Here is a 23,857-nt window from a genome sequence, read left to right as displayed (position 1 = left end):
TTTATCATATTTGAAGCCTATAAGGAAAAGTTATCTCATGTGCTCAAATGACTAATATAATCTAGAGGACAAAGATCGATGATTTGCTCAGAGTTGAAGCATTGACATCTGGTTCTTGAATCCTTTTTAAATTATGGTCGATTTTATTCCCATAGAACAGCAACCCTAAAAGATGCATTCTGCTAGTAAATTTGACACTAAACTACCATCAGCTTAAAATCTCTATTGTAATTGTAGTTCATCAGAAAATTAGTCTTTTCTTTTTGAAATATTGTTTAGGCTACCTGCTGCTGTTTAATTTTTAGACATTGCTACATTGATAAAAATGAAAAAAAATGTGTATTAGGGAGAAAAAGACAGAAACATAAAAAATAAAAATCACATTTATTTAAACAAAATATACACACAGTGTACAATGAATATGGTTTACACAGAACAATAAAACAAAATGACATTTCTTCAAATGTCAATATAAAATGATCTAACCTATTTGTGCCTCATTTCCTAGGACTACATTATTGGTTCATCGAGATTATGTAACTAACATTAAAAGAAAACAAATGCCAATGTTTCAGATAAGTACCACACGAATCTGAAAATTAGATGTTAGGTTAAATAAAAGGACAAAATATTCATATGAGAAGTATATGTGTACCAAGCATTGCACGTGTGCAGTGAAAGAGGGGTGTCTATACTGTTACAGACACATGGAGTCTGCCTTTTAGAAGTTTGAAAACTCTTAGACATGAAATGTTTTTTTAATATTGATACTGATATAAAAGCATCATGAGAACAATACAAATAATATAGCAATCTTGCCAATATTTGAGTCAATATTTCCTGCTGTTTAATAAAAACACAATAAGTCATCATTAAAGATGTACTGTTTGGTTGTGCCCTGTTATGACCTTGGAGTAATTCTGGTGATTTTCGGAAGATTGTGAAATGTAATCATACCATGAGTGCGAAAGTGAATCATTTTAAAGACCTACTAGAAGATAAGCAGGATACGGCTGACCAGGTAACATCACTCCTACTAGGTCTTCTCTCCTTTAATGCTCAGTCTCTCTGAGCACCATACTTAACTGTGAGTCTTGTTTTCCCTTGCAAATTTAAAACTCTAAATATTCATGTAATCTATGAAAATTCAAGCTCAGGAGAGCTGATTACATGCACCTTTTTTTAGGTTAATATTGCATCTTATAATTTTTCCTACCGCCTTGTTACTAAGAGCCAAATAGGATTTGTTTCTTTGATATCAGAAATGCTTTAGACTTCCTCTTACTTGCTTAGAAATAAAATTAGAATGATAAAGGTGCACTACGACTTAGAAGGTGAAAATCCAAATTTCCACACCTTAACTCTACACCTAATTGGCCTGCAATATTTCATCTAAAATATTATATTTTTTTCTGTTTCTTAAAGGCAGTTTTTGCTATAGGTAGCATTTGTTTGGACAGAAAGTTCTGAGTTAAATCGTCCAAAGAAACAAAAGCTATAATCGATCGGTACTTCCTTTATAAAGTAATGAAACATAAATATAGGAGGGGAAAAAAGCGTAGCTCTTGCAGACTGCAGCTAGGTTCAATGAATGTGAATTCTGTGAATTCACCTAAAAGTATCAATCAACGACAGGACTCTCAGCATATTATCCTCTTCAGTAGCTCTTAAAGTGTGAAGCCTCCAGCTATTAGGGACGCCTTGTGTTCAATGTATTTGCTTCCCTCTGCAACAACTGCTGACCACAGTTTTTCTCAGACCAGTTTCTTAAATCCGTGATAAAAGTTAATTTATTTCCCAAAAGATTACAAAAGGTGCCTTGTATATTGAACTAAACAATTGATATATCATTTTGTTTGGAAAACAAACACCTAAAACATCTATGTGATTTAGCATACTGCCAGAGTTTAATCTGTTTAATCTAACAGTTTGGTTTTCAACTGAGCTATATTTATTAGAATCTGGGCACAGTAATACGTTACTGTTTTTCCTGCTTTTAGCAAATGCGAAAATCATAAACTTCAAAATTGATACTGAAGTACAAACGCATTTTTAGTGATGCTCTAATGAGGCTAACATCTCCCTGAATTTAGCCTAAAGTTTTTGTGGTTTACACTAAAGCTGCATGGCTGAGATTCCCCTTGCAGAACATTACAGAGAGAGTCTTTTTTTAACGCATCATTACGATAAAATGATTTAATGATGACTAAAATATAAACACCAAATTTTGCTTATAGCCTAATAAGAGTCTTTAAAGAAGGTAAAAACCAAAACAAAACGGTAGCCATCAGAAGATGAGTGATTGCATTTCATGCCATTTTAATAATTTAATACTGCTTCCAATTATTGGTTATCTTCTGGAGAAAAAGTGATGGTGGCATTCAGCTGTGTTCTGGTAAGTGTTTAACAACTGTTTCTCCAGGAGTTACAAGGATGGGTTGGTAGCACTTGGCAGCCTCTGTGGTGTAACGCCCACTGTGGTGAATTTCAAGCTACCAGTGGGATGTGGAGTCAGGCACCGTTAGCACACGCTGATTTGTGCAAATGCAGCTGACATACATAACCTCAAGAGCACAGATGAATAGTAAAAGGCAGTAAAATAATTAGGAACTGGTAAGTTTTAAGTATTACCTTTGTTTTTAATAAAATTTATTCAGTTGGGTTTTATAATTTAATATTTAGTAATTGTGCTTAACAACTGGCTTACAGAATTTAATGATCAACTATCATGAGTCAGCATAAGCCAGTTCCAGCACACCACTGTTAGCCTCTTTTCTCAGCATTTATCGAACTTTATATAGGGAGGGACTTGGTTCTCTAGGGAAGAAAAGTATTACTCTATACAAATCTTTTCTTTTCCACTGTCTTATTCTGTGCAAAACACCATACTTAGCTGAGGGGAAAAAGAGAAGTTCCCTCCATCCAGACATTAGATTTAAGACTTCACACTTCTCCAGAAGAGGAGGTGTTAGTCTTATAAAGTAAGGACTGGAGGTTAGTTACAGGGATCCTGCTCAATCCGGGCAGTTGGTCACTTTAGTACAACTTGTTAGCATGATCAGATGGTTACTCTGCCTCACTGGATTATTGGATTGACCAAACTATTGACATCAGAGAATTGTTTTGGCAGAGTACAGACAAAACTGAAGGTGATATTTCTAAGAAAGAAACAGCTGCATAAGAAATAAATGAATGGGTGCATCTAAGCGTAGGTCTGCTTCAATAAAATACTTCAAATTTTTATTTTTAACTGTTTTGCAGAATATTTTCAGGCTCTGGGTCTTTTGTCGCTGGGTCAAACATAATCAGCATACCACCTTATCTTGTTTTTAAATGTTTTCTGTAGGACTCTAAATAACTAATACAGAATTGCTATCTATATTTGATGATATCAGAGGGTAAACATGTTTTTGAGTAGGAAAAAATTCTCTTGTTTGGAAATATTATTTTCTTAGTTCAGTTTCTGGCTCAACATGATCTTTTAAAATTGAATGACTGGTGCATCTTTCAAATGAAAATGGAAATAGAAAAGCATGACTGAGGCTGTGTTTGTACAAAAGAGATTGAAAACTTTTTGTGTAACTTTTTCTCTTCAACTTAGAAAGAAACTTAAGTTTTCCAAGGATACTTGGAGAATCTCTCAGGAAAGGAGTATTACTGTTGTCAATATGAAATAACAAAGTTCGTAATGAAATCCACTTTTAGAAGTAGCACAAATACAGGCTTCCTATAGGGAAATGCAGATGACTACGCTAATAATAAATAAGAACTGATATGCATTTGGCTTACAGTAAGCTCAACTCTTTGAGAACTTCTATGTTAGCATTTAATGAAAAAGAAAAAAAATTTTTTGAAATGTCTTCCCCAAACAGAAAACCCTACTGTTGGCTTTCTAGTTAATAAATATTTTTCCCATATTTGAATCGAGGTTTCATTTTTAGAAATACAAACAAAAGCTATTGTTTATAAGAATATTTACAGGATGATAATCACCTAAGGTAGCTTGGAGCTCAGAGTACCATTTCATATACCGAATAGGGTTTCACAGTTGTTCAAGGAAACCTCTGTCACCCTAACCTCTTTACCTTAAATCCAGAGGGATAATGAAAATAACCACAAATCCTACCATTTCCAAATGAAATTGAACAATTCAAAGGTTATGTTTAATCAGTAAAATGGAGAATGAGGTACAAAGGAGAATACCAAGATAATTTGTCTATGAATAAATCCACAGCACACAGCATCTTTTTGTTAAAAAGGCTGTAATTAGTCGTTAACTACCTCATGTACAATCCCCAGAAGTCCTTAACTAAAATAATAGATTGACAATTCTGGTATTAAAAGCCCCAAAGGGTTAGCTAAAATTACAGTAATTTGAAAAACCCAGTGTGAGCCTAGAGATCTGTTTGGAATCCTAATTTCAACAGGCGTCTTGTCCAAAGAGCTATCACATCAGTGACGGAAAGCCCCTAAGGTCACCCATTGAATGTGGTCATAATTAAAAGATGTCTGTGTAACAGGTTTTTGGCATTTCCATGGAGGATTTATGCTCTGGATGGCATGCTCCTCAGATGAGGAAGGAAAAAGAATATATTCTTAAAATTTGGAGAAAATAAATTTCATTTGTTCAGACCGTGGTACTCTAAGCTTCAATTCCAGCAATAAACACCAGTTTCTATTTAACTAGCATTCTCCCCCAATTTCTGTGTATATTTAGTGTGGCAACTTAGAGAAGACAGAAGCCACAGGCTAAGAAGGTAAGAAGAGATTGCGTTTATAGTTCTAAAACCATCTAGCTGGGTGATCGGGGGTAGATCTTCTTTATGCTTTAATTTAGGCATTTATAATGGTGTTATACTTGATCTCTAAAAGTAACTTCTAATTTGGATTTTTGGAAAACTTCTGGCGTTATTTTACAGAGGAAGGACAAATTTGAAATTCAGGTTAAGAGAAATAATTGTTTTGGTTTTTCACTAGTTATGGTTGCATATGTTTTAAAAGGCTTATTCACATATGCTAATCTATGCATATTTAGAGCATCTGTATTTCTATACCAAGATGACTGCTAGAAAATACCTCAAAGATACCTTATGGTCTTTCTTGAACTTGACCACGTAAAGTTCAGGCTTATGGATCCATCCAACCCAAGTCAGAGTTTTGAAAAGACACCATGTTTCCAGAAAGTATTTTTACAGCTTTACTAATAACACTGTCCATCTGCCTGGTAAGGAGGACTAGTCACACCGTGACTGGATAACAGAAGTCTTTACAAGCAGGGGGAGGGTACAGCTCAGTGGTAGAGCACATGCTTAGCATGCACGAGGTCCTGGGTTCAATCCCCAGTACCTCCATTTAAAAAAAAAAGTCTTTACAAGCACACACAAATTGCTTCTGTAGTCAAGATAATGAGTTAACTCTCCCTAATTTCAAGTCACTAGAAAAATATTTTTTAAAGTCCACCCAAGGGCTCTCAGGTTTTGTGTGAGAAAGGCCATGAAGTTATATGTCAAAGCCTTCCCCCTCTTGACACACACGTATCGTCACTTTGGAGTCGAGAGGGCCATTCTCTGAAGCACCTCCAGTTGCTTGGTAGCAACCTAGGTCTTCTCTGAACACCTTTCATTAAAATACTCCATGAAACAACATGCTCCCTTTCTGAGCTGATCTCAACCAGCGAGAATCAATCCGAGGAAGCTTAGAACTAGAATACACAGTAGTATTTCAGATTTGTTTAATGGATTTCTTTCCGAGTAATATGCTGATAGATGACTAATTCAGGCAATTCCTAGATTTGGGCATACATCTTTGATCACCTCCCTCCACAAATGCATGACAATGAAAACATAAGGAAAGGTGGCGATTATCCAACGGGAACGTATTTGTGTTCCTGTTAGTTTACGTGTTGGTAAACTTAGGTGTCGGCTTTTCCATAAGTCCCCTCTGGAGGTCTGTAGTACTTGGGGAAAGCCATCAGCTGGAGCATGTTGAAAGCATACTTCCTGCATTTGATATTCTTCATGACATTTTCTATGCGGCATCCTTCTCTGGTGAAAGGGGAAAAAGGACAACTTCATGAAACACAGAATAAATAAATATGCTTTATTTGTTCAATGCAGAGTTGCAGCAACAGTCCGAGTAAAAATAACAAAGATTCAACTCTACATTTTTTTTTTTCACAAATGATGATACATCTTACAAAATTAAATCCTAGGCCAGGCCCAACACCATTATTGCCCTCGGAAAAAACGATGATTCGAGTCCCTTGGCTCTTAACATATATTTAAGGTTTCATAAACTCTTTAAATATAATTTGCTCCACAATACAGCTTCATTTTTAGTTTCATAAATATATCCACCTTTTTATAACTTTTCCATAAATTAATTTCTCCATCTCTTTAAAACACATTAAAATCTACATGTAGCCCTAAGGATGTAGGTTCTAGGAATAAGGCATTTAATTTATTAAGTCTGGCCCTATAGATTTTTTTAAAGAAAAGTTTCATCTCTATTTGACTTCATCATATTTTAGCTGTGCAACAAAGAGGAAAATGGCTTTCGGGACAGCCTGGTCCAAGTCTCAGCTTTAAAGAAGCGAGCTTGTGCACAGACAGTACACGAGTCACAGGGGTTGAAAACGGGGCATCAAGACACAAACGAGACTTTGTCAGAAAGAATAGAAAAGGACTCTGAAAGCCAAATCAACCCAAACAATAGTTACAAACAGGTTAATTTAATTACAAAACAGAAATAGCCATTCTCTCCAGAAAGTTACTTGACAGAAAAGGGTTAATCGCAGCAAAGAAATCACAGACCAGGTTAACAACTCAAACAGAAGGTTCCATCAGCTGACGGCAACAATGAGACCGGCACAGCGGAAATCAAGTCTGGAACCTCGCACATCTCTAGGACTTGTCTCAGGGTTTCCATGTGTTGTGCAAATTCAGTCAATTTCTTTGATAAATTTAATGGGAAGAGGAACTGGAGGTGCAGAACTTCAAGCTTTCAGGATTCTGCTCTTTGTCTTATTCCAAAGACAGGAATTTAAAAATTCTTCTTGAGTTAAACAGTGGGAAACACTTTTCCATGAACAAAAGAGCAAAGTAATTTCACTGAATGCATAGTACTTCTATTTTTTTTAGATTTTAGGAAAAACAAACAAAACACTTACAAGTCAAACATTTGTGTGTGTGGGTGTGTGTGTTTTAAATTCTGTGAATCTGAAAATGTAGAAATTACAGCAGTGTCCTCATGATTTTAGGTCCATTGTCATTTGTAGAAAAGAAAGGAATACAACATAGAACTTATTGGTATTTGGCTAAAAGTAATGCCAGACTTAAAATAAGCCACACGACTAGCAGGTGTGAGCTGACAAGCAGCAAGGCGACGGGATAGAAGTGTCGAGAAGTTGGCTTGTTATCACTTAGACAGCCTGTTTCAGGATCATCAGATTCATTCAGTGCTCCCTGGGTTTGTCTGCTGTTAAACAGGGAAGGAGGGGGGTGGGGAGTTAGGGGAGAAAAGAAAATAGTATAGCATTCACACAGTAAAAAAATGCAACTGTAAATATCCTGAAATATAACACATTATCTTCTATAATACAGAGGTTTCTGAGGAAGTTTTTATGCTAACTACCCCCAAATGCATCCTGTGTATTTTTTTTTCCTCACTGTGATACATCGACAAATGTAGCAAAAAAAGATTCCTTTTGCTTTTAGAGCAAAAAGGAAGAGACGCGATGATGCCGTTCTCGTGTGTTGAAGGCATATGCACCGGCAAGACTTGAGTAAGCATCACAGCACCAATAGGCAAGACGCACGAATGAAACTAAAATACGGATCAGTCCATAAAAACAACCTGATAAAGACATCTTTGGAAAATGAAATGAGAAACACAGTATGTAGTGAAGGACATGGACATGTCTGGCACATTTAAACTCCCCATCTATTACTACTGTGCCTGTATAATGTATTTAAAGTTATAAAAGTGATTTATGGAAATGGCTTGGTATTTAAAATGAATGAAACACCTGACATGTCATCCTTGCCAGCCATAAGATTAGTTTAACAAAACCCGACTCAGCACCCTTCCGTCAGTTTGGCTCGTAAGTTATGTTGTCTCCTGCTCGTCTTACTGAGATGAGGCCAAATCTATCTCCTATGGACTCTCGATCTGAAAAGAAATCCATATTTGCAGAGTGACACAGTGAAAAATAAAAAGATTCTAAATTTCCAGGTTTTGTGTTTTCTTTGTAAATGAAAAATGGGCATTTGTAATTGGACTTACGAGCAGCTCCAACTACAGCACATCTGAAATACAACATGCTGATGTAAGTCAAAAATCAAAATTCTTTTCTATGGCATATTTCTTCAGTATTCAGAGAATTCAGAAATTCAGTTGTCGAGGCGTTTCTGATCTCTGTTAGCTCTACCAGGTTTTGAGGGAGAAAACTGGGCTGTTCTTCTGTCTATGAACAGTGCCCTGCAAAGTTACCTTCTAAACAAGCTGCTTAGAATCTATGGTCCCCTTTCAACCAGTCGCAGCCTCTGAGAACCTCCTACACAGAGATTTTTGACCTGGTGTTGAACACATCCAGTGGCCACATGTGGACAAACAGCAGTCATAATTATTTCAAATAGCAACCTGTCTTAGTTTAAAACATCAGCTCAGTCACGCTGGTTTGTGCTCTAGTGTTTCCTTGTTCAGTTAAGACCTGAGGACTATGAAGCCAGTGACAAAGTGAAGTAGAAGCTTCTCTGGAAAACAAATCGTTTCCCGAGCAAAAGGGAGGGTTAAGTAGTTCCTGTTGTCAGTTGTACAAGTAACTTGGCTACTCGTTACACTTTCTACTCCTCACTAGGTAGGAAATATGCAGTAGATTTTAAAGTATGGATACCTTTGACTGTGACTAAGAAAAGCATCCTCATCCAATATTATTTCTCTAATATCGTCACTAATAATCCTTCTTGTCCACTATTAAGATGAAGGTTGTTTGTAGCAAAGCTTAGTAACTGTGAAAACTTTGGTTCCTTTCCAGTGATCCTTGTTAAGGGTAAGTACATAGTCTCCTATATCATTTTTCTTCCTTCCTCTATCTATCTATCTATCTATCTATCTATCTATCTATCTATCTATCTATCTATCTATCTATCTATCTATCTATCCATCTATCTATTTATTCACCCATCTGTCCATCCATCCATCTACCCACCCATCTACCATAACTATCTATCAATCTATCATCTATCTACCTACCTACCTACCTATCTATCTATCATGATATAAGAGTTATGTTTTGATTACAAATTTAGGTTAAATGTTAACCACCATCTATCAATAGAATACTATAGAAATACTCTCCCTTTCCCAGGGAGGCCACCTGCAGACAGGCTCTGGCTGAGGAACAGACTACTGGTTGACGAGTATGTTGCAAGGACCTTGTAACAGTCCTTACTCCAAATACAGGGGACTTATTCATACCAAATGACATTTTTCTACAATTGCCAGAGCACATTTAATATTTTCCAGTCTGCTTGTTGAATATGCCTTCCAAGTAAAAGTACTACATGAAAAGATTTTTTTTTTTTTGAGGGGCAGCTTTATAATTGAATTAATTTGTTGTTTACTAACTTCAGTCTCTGGAGATTAGAATAATAAATTAAAAATGCCTTTGACATAACCCTGCTATTATTCAGCTGGAATTAAAAGCAGTGTAGCAGACGAGGCTGCCAGAGCACATGGAGCTGGGGCTCTGACCGTGTCACCAAGTGCACACACGAAGCTGGGGTGGCTTTCTTGCATCCTGCTAAGAACAGCACTGAAGGTTATTTCTTCAGGGCCACCGATGAATTTTTCAACACTCTGCAAGTGTAAATGCAAAGGATGTGCTAAGTAATAATATTAGCAATTTCCTCGCCGGGAGATTATGACAAATAATTAATTAGTGGCTGCCCCTCACGGCACCCTGAAAATCCCGTGTCATTAGTTTTCACCATCCCTAACTGGTAGATCACCATGGAAGCGAATTACATTGGTGTCGCCACTGAAAATGTGACATGATCAGACGTTTAAGGGCAGTTACTGAATCTGCAGCACAGAAAATGATTTTTTTTTCTTCAAAGAACTGTCAAAGCAATCACTTAAAATAGAAACAAGTAAAAGGAAATGTCTCAGTCTTAAACACATCACTGCCTACAAGAGGAGACATTTCCTTAAATAAAACCCAACGTGCGTGACTTGATGATATTTGCTTATCCCCCCTTCTTTTCTACCAGCGACTTCTGATGCAGCCTAGATCACAAATCCCCCACTACAGGTCTCCTCTCAAATCGTTCAGACCTCTAAAGATGGAAGTCAGAGTCCTCCCAGCTCCCCCTGCTGGGCCATTGCTCGTGAATAGTGTCGCTACTTGGTATTTTATCCCTTTAACCACTCCAGCTCCTCAAGCTCCCCCGAAGGAAAATCACCAATTAAAACTGAATTGAAGAATCTCTCCTTCTGACCAGAAAGTTGATTTCCTGCCACACTAAAATGAGACCATTTCACCTTTAATTACATCCAAGCTCAGAGCTATAGGCATACCATCTTGAAATTATGAGTCAAGATTTTAGAGCCAACATCTTACAGAGCTTTATTCGACTCTACAGTCATTTGATAAATCGATCTTAATAGAGCATCGTGTTTCAGGCTCTAGAATGTTAGATTGTGTCAGATTTTAAATTGGCAGATCTGTGTGAAAATGAATATAATGTGGGTCTGGTGTCAAAAAGAGCCTTGTGGGACAGAAGCCATAGAATTGGAGATTCTCAGATGTAAAGAGACTTTTAAAAAGTCTTCAAGTTGAATTACACCTTTTATATACGAGAAAATAAATTTAAAGGCTTTGCCCATGCTTCTACAACAGCAAGTTGCAAAAAAGGATCCCAAGAATGTAGTTTCCCTGATTCAGAGCATGCTTATATGATAGCCTGGTAAAATATGGGGAGAGGGTTTTTTGTTTTCAGTTCAGATCAAAGTCCAATTAGAAATCTGGTGACTCAAAATACTCTTAGATGCCAAATTATCTACCAAAACTTTCCAAAAATTAAATTTAAAATAAAAAAAATTAAAAATATAAAGAAAAAACCACTTAAATATGGGGGAAATTTTAATGAAAGAATATCAAAGTTGGGATAATTTCCACTGGCCTCGAAGCAAGATTGCCTTTGTGGCCACTGAAACACCAGCCACATTTAAAATGCTTTCTTCATTGAAATGGATTTCAGAACCTAATTCAAAATACTTTGTGACATTCATTGGAAAAGCCCCTAAATGGGGAAATTACTTAGAAGACATAAGACTATGTCACTGTTTGGAATGGCCAGGTCACAGAGTATTTCCAATAATCACGGACAAGTTTGCTATGAAAGAAAGAGCAGTATTAAGCAAGACCACACACTAAGGGGGGCAGGAGTCCTCCCCACAGGACACTGCATGCATTTCTGGACATGGTATTGTAAGGGGAGGGCTACTGTGAACTCGGGGACAATAGAGCATGGTAGCCAGGAAGATGACTGGGAAAGCGGTCACTCAGAAAAGACTGAAGACAATGGGGATGAGAGCAATTCCACTGGCTTCGAGAAGAGGAACATTTATGCTTAAGTGGTTGATTTCAGATAGTCAAAGGTTCAGGAGTTTAAAGTTTGGACAATCCTGCAAAGCAATGGACATATGAACAATGAAGCAAAGGAAGCGATCTCCTATGTATCAGGTCCTATCATGGGACAGCTGCTTTATAGATATTATCTCATTCATTCCATACAAACAGTCCAACTGGTCAATATTATTATCTCCACAGGCTTAAAAGGATTACAAAACTTGCTCAACTAGTAGATAGGGAATTTTTATCTCTGTCTTTCAAATGGAAAAAATACATTCTTTTCACTTCAGGGTTGGGATCCTTCAAGCAAGGATTTCCCGCTGCCTCTCAGAAACTGGCAGGTGTGATTGCTTGCTAGTTGCTAGATTAGATTAAGGACCTCTAAAATTTCTTTCATCTCTATCTCCCTGCGATTCTTTGATTTTATTGAAACATAGCTGCATACTCTAGAGAAGCATACTTTTTCTACTAATAGAACAGATGACAGCTTAATAAGAAGGAATTGGGGTGTGTGGCAAAAATCAGACTGCAAAGCATGTTGACATTGTATTTGGTCTCTAAAGTGGTTCTTACTCATTCTCATCTATTTGCAGAATTTAAAAAATAAACAGACATATTTGACTGTTTGAATTTAATTTTTCCCTGGTATGATGGCTTGCATTCTTCTTCCAATTCCACTCTTTTAGTTTACAAAATATTTGGAAAATAGGCCTACCTTCTTGTCAGAAGCAGCCAGGCTCCAAGTAGTGACACTTTCAGACAATACTTAACATTGCTTTGAAGAGAAAAAAAGTGCAGATCCCAGAAAGACAACTCAAGAAAAGATAGATAAAAGTGTTTCAGAAAAAAAAAAAATTAAAAAGAAAAAAAGAGAAAGAAAAAGAGAGAATGAGTTTGAAGTATAATTGCATCCATCAGACCATTACCAGAAAATTGATTCCAGTGTTGATCTCCAAATTTTAGAAAGGGGACTATTTGGATGAGGTCCAGAAAGAAATATCATAAAGGATTAAAGGACTGAAGACAAAAAGCTTAGGAGGAAATGCTGAAGGTTAATTTTGTTTGGATAAAGGAGGCTAATACGCAATGTGACTGCTATATTTAAATGTACGTAGGACAGTGGTAAAATAATTTCTGAGGTATTGAATTGTGTTTGGCTCTCTTATATTTTAGGCTGTAGCATAAAGCATGTGCCCCAGGGATTTTAGCAGTGCTGAAAGCAAGAGCTGCCTGAACTAAATAGATTTGGCGTTCTTTAATCTTATGACAGAGAAAATGTGAGATGTCCGTTGAGGGGGAAAAAGATCTTTGAGGGTTGAAAGAGAAAAGAGAGGGAGAGGGAGATAGAAGAGGGGAGAGGGAGAGAGAACATAGTGACTGTGGAGAATTCAAAGGGACAAACATTGGTGCCAGGAGGGTGGAACCTTGTGCATTGTTCTGTGTCTGTGTCTGGGAAGGGAGGACCACCAGAAGCGGGGAGATGCATCCAGGGAGGATGGCCCTCGCTCAGCTTTGCCAAAGATGCTCTTCTCTTGAGCTTGGCTTGGATGCAATGAAACGAAGGTGCTTAAAGGTACCATAATGATAAGAAACGAGCACGTCAGTGGCTGATGATTGATACAGACAAACCTTCCAGATGTTTCAGTGCAAAAAAGGACCTGTCGCAAGAGGACAGCTCAAAATGATAGAGATTGACCTTCGCCCCACCTGGCTAGACAGGAACTGAAATGTGGAATGAAACTTGCTTAAAGAAATGATGTAAAAAGGAAACAAGTCAAACCATATTACACTATACATCCTTCAGTTAGTAGACAGACAGCCAGGGCCGTTCTACAAAGAAATAAGTACATAGATGTAGACAGATGCCTACAACTCATTTTCTATTTCCCATGCAATGTAACAATTTTTTCTTTGTATAGAAGCTCCTGCACGATGCCTTCATTTTCATCACTTCAAAGTAAGAGTCAGAAAGAAGAAACGAGACTAGCCTCTGAAACATTCTGTAAGTGTGTTTGTTGCTAAAGTACGTAAAAAAAAAAAAGAACCACCACGGTCTCATTGCTCTGGCTTGTCACCCTCCTGGAGTTGGGAGTCACTTTTATACTCCAGTGAAAAGGAAACCAACAAACAAAAATCTAGGACTTCTGATCCCATTCTCGATAAGCACCAGGCAGAGAATAATGAGGTTAAACCCATCGCCTTCCAGCTTCCCTGGTGTGACAGGGAACTTGGCAGAGCAGGCAGCCTGACCCCATGGGCTGTTCTTAGTTCTCAAATGGAAATAAAAGACCACACATGCCTGGGTTATTCTGAAAGTAGCCTGGGGAAGTAGCAGGTATCAGTGAGAACAGATGCACATTTGGACAGGTGTTAACAGGAAAGAAAACAGCCCAGCTCCCTAATGTCTATTCAGTCAAGTTTCCATCTTCCCTTTTAAAGAGAGAATGTTAACATCTACCCAATAGGATTACTGCGAGATTATGTAAAGGCACTGAACCACATTCTCAGCAATAAAAAATCAGTAAATACGTATTAAAAAAAAGTCCCTCTTTATCCCTCCCCTTGCTACATCTCTGTTTTTGCGCAGACAAGGAATACCTTGACCAGACGTGCAGCTGCCAAGTTCCAGGTCTGTCCTCTCTAATGCTGAGGTGCCTCAGGATTTAGGACAGCAGACTCCACCTTCCTATACCATAGATACTGCCTCTAGGTATTTCAACCAGTCTCATAACTTAAATATCATTGTATGATGATGCATCTTACATTTCTCTCTCTACTTTACACCTCTTCCCTGAATTACAGACATATATCGCATCTTCACTTGGATGCCTAACAGCCATTTTAAGGTCATGAAGGGGGCAGAATATGCCACCCCCAAGTATGTCACATTGGCATAAGGATTATTTTGAGCTGAAGGCACTTGAAAAGCAGCAGGGGCAGAAAAGATACTCTGACCTCCCCTTTCCTTCCTGGAAGCAGGAGATAAAAATCCCATGAAAGATGCCCTCCCTCTACTAGGAGGAAAGAAACATTCTTGTCACCAGAGATGGGAGTCAATGCTGAGAGAGTTCTATACAACAGACCTAGATGAAGCGACTGTCTTCCTTTAGCTCCCCACCCCCACCCTGTGTGCGCATATATTTCAGTTAATTTTCCACAATTGCTTTTCTTTGTTCAACCTAGTATGAAAGCATTGAGGCTTTGACATTTCTTTGGGTCTTCATTTTCTTGGGATTGCCAAAAAAGAGTACATACAGAGTGCGTACGCTTTCTCCCGTTAATCTGTCTTACAGCAGTTTAATTCTCAAGCCCAGCCAGAGACCCTCAGAGGGCAAAGTTTTACTTCCCTTCCAGTTTCGAGGTCACATCTGAACTTGAGTCCACCTGCTCTCCCACCATTCCAAATCAGCTCCTCCCTTCCTTCCCATCACAGGAAATGACACTCATCCACACTCAGACATTCATGTTACATTCATGTCAGGCATCTCAGTTCTCCATGATCCTTCTGCATTCTTTACACCCCACATCCATCTGTCAACCAGTCAGATCACTTTGCACTGTCTCCGCTACTGTAACCTGATTGTGATCCTCCATCACCTTGACTTGGTACCGATGGAAGCTGCTTCCTTGACTGCACCACTCTTGTTCCTCTAGTAAGTTTCAATAAATCTTAATGTCTCCATGTAGACACATGGCAAAGCAACCAATGCACTCTTTTGGTTGCATCCTAAAACCATTTTCCTATAGAGCTTTTATGGAATGAAAATCCAGCTTTATAGCAGCTTCCCACAGGGAGCTGAGCTTGTCAAAAAGCAGTGATGCTTATCCATCTGCAAGGAGATGGAAATATTTTCATCTGCTCAGCACTGAGACCAAAGCTCTTGAATCTTAAGGAGGGAGTTCAGCTATATCTTCTTTTGCACAATCTCTTGGATCTCCCAGGTTTTGAATCCCTTCCCGCCCTTACCATTCTATGGGATAACCGTGACTGAGACGAATCCTGTCAACATTTTTCAAAGATGTAATCCTGCTTTTGGTCTTCCTTGTCGCATCTGAAATGGATGGAGCTGAGCATGGACCAGTGCAACATCAGACATCATAATCGCAGCATTGATACTGTTAGACATTTTCTTCCACCCACTCTTTGAATTGGAACTTCCAAAAGAACCAATTTAGAGTTTTTGCCCCTGGAGTGGTCATCATCTTCTCTGGAAGGATAGGGTCTCTCTCCTTCTCCATCCTTCAGTCTTTTCCCATTTCTATTTCCCAGTTCTCCCTTTACTCCCTCCATCTCCTGCAAACAGCACGATGCTATAATTTATGTTAGTAACTCCCAGAAGTGATGACTTATGAAAATCCTAGTGAAAGAGAATAAAGTAGATTCAAGAACCTTAGATTTCATTTTTGGATACAACAAGTGCATGATTAAAAACATCAACAGTTACACAACTATGAAAATGACAGAATATAAAATAAAAATCCACCAAGGAGGGCTAACCTGAAGGTATAACTCAAAGTGCTTTACATATATTATCAGTAATCTCTGCCACAGGAATTCCAAGATCAGTGAAGGCATCTTAGAGAAATAAAATTTTGTGATGGACAATGAAGGCTGAATAGAATTTTAATGGCTAGAAATTGGGTGTGGTTGCGGGGATGTAACTAACATGGAAAGACACGGACACAGGATAATGTCAGATGCATTTGGGAATGACCCACAGGCTGCTTTGGTTGTAATAATGGGGCAGCAAGGAAATAAATGAAGGCAGGAAAATTAAATGTTAGGACACTTTCTTTTTTGTTGTCTATATATTTTAGAGATTTTCTAACAAACACATATTTTGTGATAAGAAATTCAACTACATTGTTTTAAAATGAGATGAGGCTCTGTTGCAAATGTTTGTATTGTCAGTAAAAAATGTTGGGTGGGTAACCACTGAGGACTCATGAGCACTGAAGTGGTGCGATTAGCTGTGTGCTGTAGTACAGCACCTGGTCCCAGTAGGTGGGATGGCTTGAGCCAGGACCGTGGCAGGGATGGAATAAACTAGAGACATGGAGACCAATTAAGAGGCTGTTATAGAGGTCAAGACAAGAAATGATCAGGGCTTGAACTTGGAGTCCAGGGAAGGATGAGGAAGTTACAGATTCCAAAAAAGAAGTGATTCAAAACATAGAATATCTGTTAAGAGTTTAGATAAGGGAAGATCAGGGAAAGAAAGTTAAAACAAAATATGTTCAGGTTTAGGGGGAAATGCATTCTATTCAAATATGCTGTTTTTTAAATTTGATTTTTCATTTTAATTTTTTATTGAATGGAAGATTCTTTAAGTTCTATACTGCTTTACAATTTTCAGAAGTTTCACACACATGATTTCATACAATCCCATAAAACCTTTTTTCCTTCCCACCTATATATTGCCCCTCCTTCCCGCCCTCTCCCCACTGTAACCACTAGTTTGTTCGCTTAGCATAATGCCCTCCAAGTCCATCCATGTTGCTGGAAATGGAAAAAAAAAAAAAAAAACATTCTTTTTCATGGCTGAATAGTATTCCTGTATCTATCTATCTATCTATCTATCTATCTATCTATCTATCTATCTATGTGTGTGTGTGTATGTGTGTGATCTGTGATGGACACTTAGGTTACTTCCATGTCTTGGCTATTGTAAATAAAATGCTGCTTAATATGATATGTCTGATACAAGACTTTAGATATTTGCTATAAAAGGTAGGTCTAGACAGGATCTAAACCACAATTCTATACCATCCATTTGGACAATTTCTGCAAATAGTGGGCTGTAAAGATTATATGATAATCAGAGATGAGGGCTGATGGTATAATTCTGGGGAATGCCTGCATTTGAAGTCCAGGGAGGAAGGAGGCAGACAATGGACGACGACATAGCATATAGTCACAGATTCAAAGAAAGAGAATTCAACCATCATGTCAGCTGGAGCAAGGAGGTTGCAAAGTAAATAAAGGTCACTCTATTATTATGTGACTTGTAGCCTTTGACTTTCAGTAGAATTTTAGAGACAGAAATTAGTTTGCAACTAACTGATAAATTAGTTTGCAACCAACTGACAAACTGATAAATGAGCAGCAAAGAATGGAAGGTAGCATTTTATTCTATTTCAACTGCTGGGTCCAGATCCTTGATGGTGGAAAGAAGAAGGAAGAAAGATATCACAGACCTTCAAAGAGTCAACAGGATTGATGAATCTGTTCTGGGATATGTGAGGTGAGTATGCTTCGAGGCACAGAGGAAAGGGACTATGAAGAGGATTCAAGAAAATGGAATAGGTGGTCATCTTTTTCTTTTTTAGAAAAACAGTAGATATTTATGGGTTGAGGACTAGCTACAAAATGGGGAGCTCTCATTATTTATCAAAAAGTCCTTACAAAGTAGGAGTCCACTAACCAAAGCATTCCCTGACTCATCTGAACACGGAATGGAGGGTAAACATAACCTAGTGAGAAGCTTCATCTCTTTCCACTTTGTGACACAACTGGAAATTTTATGTAAGATATTATCAGTTATTTAGTAAAGAAATAAAGCCAAGATGGAATTTCTAATCACCTAACCATCAATGTCATAAGAAACGACACCATCTCTGCTGCTGGCAGTGTACTTGAAGAAGCATCTTTGCACACAGTTTTGAAGCCCAATGTCATGTACGTCCTAAGAGTTTACACTTTACATTCACATACAGATTTCAAAACAGTGTCTGCTTCTCCCAAACTGATGTCTTTCCATATGGCTCTTTGGATTGAAGCCTTCCAATGATCATATAAACATAAAAATGACTAGTTAGAAGCAGGTATCAACACACATCATCAAAGTGACGACACCAGAATGCATTGTTCTGCTTCCTTTTTAATTTCTAATACTGCTAATGACTTTAATTATCTGATACTTGATTTTGTGTCCAACATGCTTTTCTGATTATGGCCACTGGGGAAGCCTTACAACTGGCTTCCCAGAACTTCAGTATTTGCCCCGAGTTAATACATGATCTTAAAAGATACCCAGCTATCTTCTGCTGATACAGGTGGATACTTCCCCTTGTTTTTCTGTTCAGTGCTGAGTATTTCTTTTCCTTTTAAAAATTGTTTTGGTACTATAGTCAATAGACCACGGATCTTGATTAATTTCCCTTTTTGAACTGTACCTCTCAAGCCCCTTTAAGGATACAGAATACAATGCCATGAAAATAATATTTTCTAAGATATCTGTGATGAAATAAGATGGAGAAATGCTGAGCTAAAAACTCAAACAGGACTTCTTATTTACACATTTATCCAAGGAATATTTTTTGAGTACCTACTTTGTACCTTCAATAAAAAGTTTGAACTGATTACAATCTAAGAATAAAAAGAAAGAGAAGGGGGCAATCACATAGAAAAAGTTGACTGATCCTGAAATGACGGAAGCCTCTAAATTCCAGGCTAAAGTACTTTAACGTTACTCTCTACACAGACGGAGTGACATGACTGGTGTTGAACTTCAGGAAAAACTCTTTGGGAGGAATGTGTGAAATAGATTGGAAAGTGAGGGACTAGAGGAAAGAACAGTCAAGAGACTACAGCAGTGGTCCAGGTAAAATGTAACAAAGGTCTGGTGTAAAGCAAATGAAACAGAAATAAATGGGAGAAAAAAAACATATATATAAGATGGGCGGATGGGGTGAAGCAACATCTTGAACCTGCCTTTTAACAATAATAGACAGAAGTAGCAATTATAAATCATAAGACCCAGGAGAGAGTATTTTATGTCAAATACTTTTATTTGCCTTCTCTGTCCTCTTTTGTAACTACACTGATCAGATAATCAAACTGAGTCTAACAGAGCCATTATTTCTGACACTTGCAACCATTTTCTGAAATAATTCTTGAAATGGCTGTGCTGTTTGCCAAACAGATGGCTACCAGGGAGAGTACAAAATATCACTCAGAGCCAACCGTAGTAATTGCTTAGAGTTAACTTTTTTGATTAAAATAAAAAAAAATGTGTCAGTAGTTTCGTTCTAGTAGCACCAAGAGAAAACTAAGGGCCCCACAATTTCTTTTTCTGTCCGTTTGGTTTGCGCTTTGTTACACATCAGTCAGGAATCACATTCTGTATCGACTCTCTTCTGTTCAATTGAGCAAGACACAAAGACGCAGAGCTTAGAAAAAGGGTATTTTTTTCTACTCTTCTCTTGTTGAGGCTTCCTCTAAATTGCTTAAAGCTTTTCTTCAACTCAGACTGTCGGTGCTAGAAGGGAACCTTAGAGATCCCCTGGTCCAACCCTTTCATTTTGCAGATGAGAAAGCGGAGGCCTCCAGAGGAGGACCAGGGTCTCATTAGTGGTCCACGGGGTGCGGAGCTGGGAATGTGCACAGAGCAATTAGATGAATGATATTCTTCAGTTCCCACACAATGGAACAGCATCGTCTCTCGTGCCTCATCCCTAATAGAGAGGAAGGGGTCCTTTCTCACTCTTCAGGTTTTTCACGTTGTGGGGACAAGGTGTCGAGCACATTTGGTGGAGAAATGCCCCGGGGACTGGGAGGGAGCAGAGCGGGAGACCATCCACATATGACTCATCGTGATCTCACTGTTCTTTAGAAATCCCTACAGTGCTTTGGTGCCTTCTTCTAGATAATTATGGTGTAAAAAATTAGCCTTTCTGAATCTGCCACTGTGGCTGCTGCTGCTGTTCTGGCAGCTTACAAACCACTGAGAATTCCAGGAAGGAAGAAAACAAATGGATGGGTTCCTAGAACATTCATTCATAAAGCAACAACTAAGCTTATAGAAAGTTAGTAAGAAGGGTCGCCACGTATTGAGTACAGACTATTTCACCAATGCCAATCACTTCACCCCACTGATCTCCTTTAACCTTGACACCACTACTGTGAGGTATACAGAGATCCATTCTGCAAATGGGAACGCTCAGAAATATTAGGTAAATATCCAAGTGTACACTGGTAATAAGAGGTAGAGACAGAATTTGAATCCAGTTCCTTCTGACTCCTAACACTCATAATAACTGTGTTGCACTTTCCTTTTCTACATTCTGCATCGTGCAAGAAACTGTGTAGATTTTAGTACCTGCATACGTGGCCTTACAGTCGACCTAGGGCAGCCCAACATACCCAGGGTGATTAGAGAAAAACAAGTAGCATTGCCATACGTGAAACAGAGGCTTTCAGTCTAAGGTTCTCAGTGTGGGCTTAGGCTTCAGGTGACCACACATCCCCGTTTGCCTGGGATAGCCCCAGTTTATGCCTACTGCCCCAGCAGGAGTTAGATGGCAGGAAGGAGCGGGGGCATCTCAGTAAAAGGACACAATATTAAAAAGAACTGAAAAGAAAAAAGGCAGAGGCAAAGATTTGTGGTGTTCAGTGTATTTGTTTCATGTTTGCTCAGCGAGCATGTAGGGACATGTATTTATGCAAAGAATTGGTGACAAGTTGAGTGAGAGAAACAGGGAGGGCATGGTCTAACAAAGAGATGAGAGGAGATAAAATGATATTACAAGATCATATGATTCTACATGCGATACTTGGGTTTTAGAAAAATTATTTTGAAAATAAGATGCAGGGTAGACTGAAGTAGAGAAATTGGAAGCAGAAAAGCCAGGGAAAAGAAGATTGAAATAACCAAGATGGGACGCAAACAAGAAAGGACCAGGACGGCTTGTCAAAGCCAAAGACAGGTTGAGGGGAAGAAACAGCAGATTTTTAACAGACAAATAATTAAGCCCTGTATCATGTTTATGATTACACTGGTCCCAACTTTTACACACCATCATCACGGGCAGTGAGAGAATAGTAAGTACAGTATTGCCTGGTACAGTCATAATGTTCTGGGGAGAGCATGAAATAATAAAATAATGAAATAACTGCAGATGCTACCCAGAAGTTTTTATACTCATTAAAAAACAGTGATGGGAGAACTATGTCGTACAGCACAGAAAGTACAGGCAAACTGAACTGCTGTCACCTGCAACATAACTTCGGCAAAACAGTCTCGTGTCACAGGAAAAGAATTGCACTGACTCAAATTTTGTCAGTTTTGTTCTGTGTAACCTGTCCATTTGCTTTGGCTTTATAGTTGTATAATGGTTAAAGGCATAGAGAGTTTATACCTGGTTTTATGTTTGGGCACATGTAAGTAACATACTAAAAATAGTTTATGTCAGAAAGGAAGATATGTAACAATTATTTCTACAGAAAGAGGTCAACACCTGACTCAAGTTTGAGAAAGAGTATCTCATAAAAATAAGATTGTTATTTATGTCAGTGGCTTTGGCAAGGAGGCAGTAATCAGCGATGTGCAACTGACCAGTTTAAGTGGACTGGTGGATGGGAGTCAAAGGACAAGAGGCCAGGAGGGAAACATGGTATTAAAAGGCAACAGCAGCAGCTGAGATCACATCAAGAAGTACATGTTGTGGGTGACAAATTCTGAAGGCAAAACATAAAGTAAAGCAATATGAGCAATAAAACCAACCATATAAGCTATGATTGATACCCAAGACTTTACAATAGCTGCACTTGCCTAAAATACGGGTTTTGTGGTTACGTGGTGGACATTAAATACATTTCTTTCCAGAAAGGTGAATTTATCAATAGGTAGGAATTTATTTTATGGCCAAATTAATAAATGACGACTTGCAAGATTCATTAAAAGGCAAAATTTTAAGAAATATGGAAGACCATCCATGCACCATATCTCCAAACCACAAATCAGTTAACAAAAAGGTCCATGGGTCATATCCACGTGAAGTGCCATTGATCTAGGAGCTGATTTTATGATTTTTAGTCAGGTGGTGGTGTTGAGTTCCAGAACCACATGGCTAGAATACTGACTTTCACTCTTTTAATTCCTTCCCCTATATAAAAGCAGATAATGCACTGAAAGCCAGTTGTCAAAAAACTGGTTAAGGGATCATGAAGAACTGACTGTGTATAAATAAGATTCGGCTGTATGTTTCAACATCAACAGGGACTGCTACACAGAGGATTGGCCTCCAGGAGGCAGTCAGGAGAGGGAATCTGGTGAGAAATAGTATTGGCTGGTCCAAAGCAGGTACTAAGTGGATGTTAACATTCTGTGTTATCAACAGAAAGAAAATCTGTATGTTTCTAGACATTGCTGGTAGTGGTGCCAACACTGGTGTCTTACTAAGAAACAGGAGTGATCCTGACTTACATGCTTTGTCCCAAGGGCGGGCCACCACATTCTCACAAAGAGAAAAGTTAAAATGGTACCTGTAGTCTTGGTCCAGCTTCTCAGGAAACACTTTAGATACGCCTGAATGTTTAACTCAGTATTTACCTGAATCTTTCGATTTCTCTTTAGGAAATCATGGAAAAGATAACATGGATGTAGAAAATTGTGGGAAGATAGTGAGTTGAGAACTACCCATGTCTACCAGAGAGCAAAAATGATACAGTAAGAACCCCAATTCAGGTCTTTCTTGTGTCCATTTTTACCTGGTGACATAAACTCCAGTAACCATTCTCTCATCCAGCAGAAGCTTAACTTCCTCCTACTTGAATTCTGGCCTATTAAATGCATAAGAAGGAACCATCATTCATTTATGTCCACAAAATGTAAGTTAGTACTTTAGTGATAAAATACTAAATGATGTCCCTGACAGCTGAAGGAATGACTGTGTCTTCTTAGAAGCCTAAATGGTCTTGGGGAGCTATTTGGACACTGGGGAGATCTGTTCTTTTTTAAAGAAATATTTTATAATTCTAATCAACATATCCCTAAATATATTTAGTGCAATATTATACATTATCAACCTTTGCCTTCATGTATTTTCTTCAGATAACACTGCTGATGTTTTATGAGTTAATTTAGAAACTTCTGATGGAAAGGTTGTTCTATAGGTCACTGAAGAATCCTCTGATCATGGTATATGCTGTTCTGTCATCCTGTTATATATAAAGTAAAATACAGCAAAACCTTGCTGTCTGCCCTGTGCTCCGTGTAATAACATGGGAAGCCAGAACACTGGTTTTCAGCTGCTCCTGCAGGACTGGATGCCTTCAGAGCAGTTTCTGGAAACACTGCTACTATATCTGAACGCTTTTCTATGCATGGATGAGATCATCACTGCTGCAAGTTCAAGTTCATTACGGCCTCATTCCAAGTTCCAGTTGGGAATTAAACTAAAACTGAGACTGAAGTGGGTTCTGCTGTCCCCGTTGTGCTG

General features: G+C 38.3%; 1 protein-coding gene across 8 annotated transcripts in view; it reads right to left on the bottom strand.

The window, feature by feature from the left end:
* Positions 1–23,857, bottom strand: part of INPP4B (inositol polyphosphate-4-phosphatase type II B) — a 661,544-nt gene that overhangs the window by 5,322 nt on the left and 632,365 nt on the right. For 2 of the 8 annotated variants that reach the window (XM_064493343.1, XM_064493393.1), the window contains one exon: positions 366–6,044. The exons of 1 other annotated variant lie outside the window; for it this stretch is intronic. In XM_064493343.1, the coding sequence (XP_064349413.1) occupies positions 5,912–6,044 (133 nt within the window). In that variant the 3' untranslated portion in view covers positions 366–5,911. Of the gene's footprint in view, positions 1–365; positions 6,045–6,085; positions 7,477–15,715; positions 15,994–23,857 lie in introns of those variants that run through there. 5 more of the 8 variants (XM_064493318.1, XM_064493311.1, XM_064493334.1 and 2 more) reach the window with 4 other exon arrangements.

This window comes from Camelus dromedarius, chromosome 1 (assembly GCF_036321535.1).
Source record: "Camelus dromedarius isolate mCamDro1 chromosome 1, mCamDro1.pat, whole genome shotgun sequence".
Taxonomy (NCBI): Eukaryota; Metazoa; Chordata; class Mammalia; order Artiodactyla; family Camelidae; genus Camelus; species Camelus dromedarius.
Note: the sequence above shows the minus strand (reverse complement) of the source record. Positions and strands in the feature narration are given on the sequence as shown.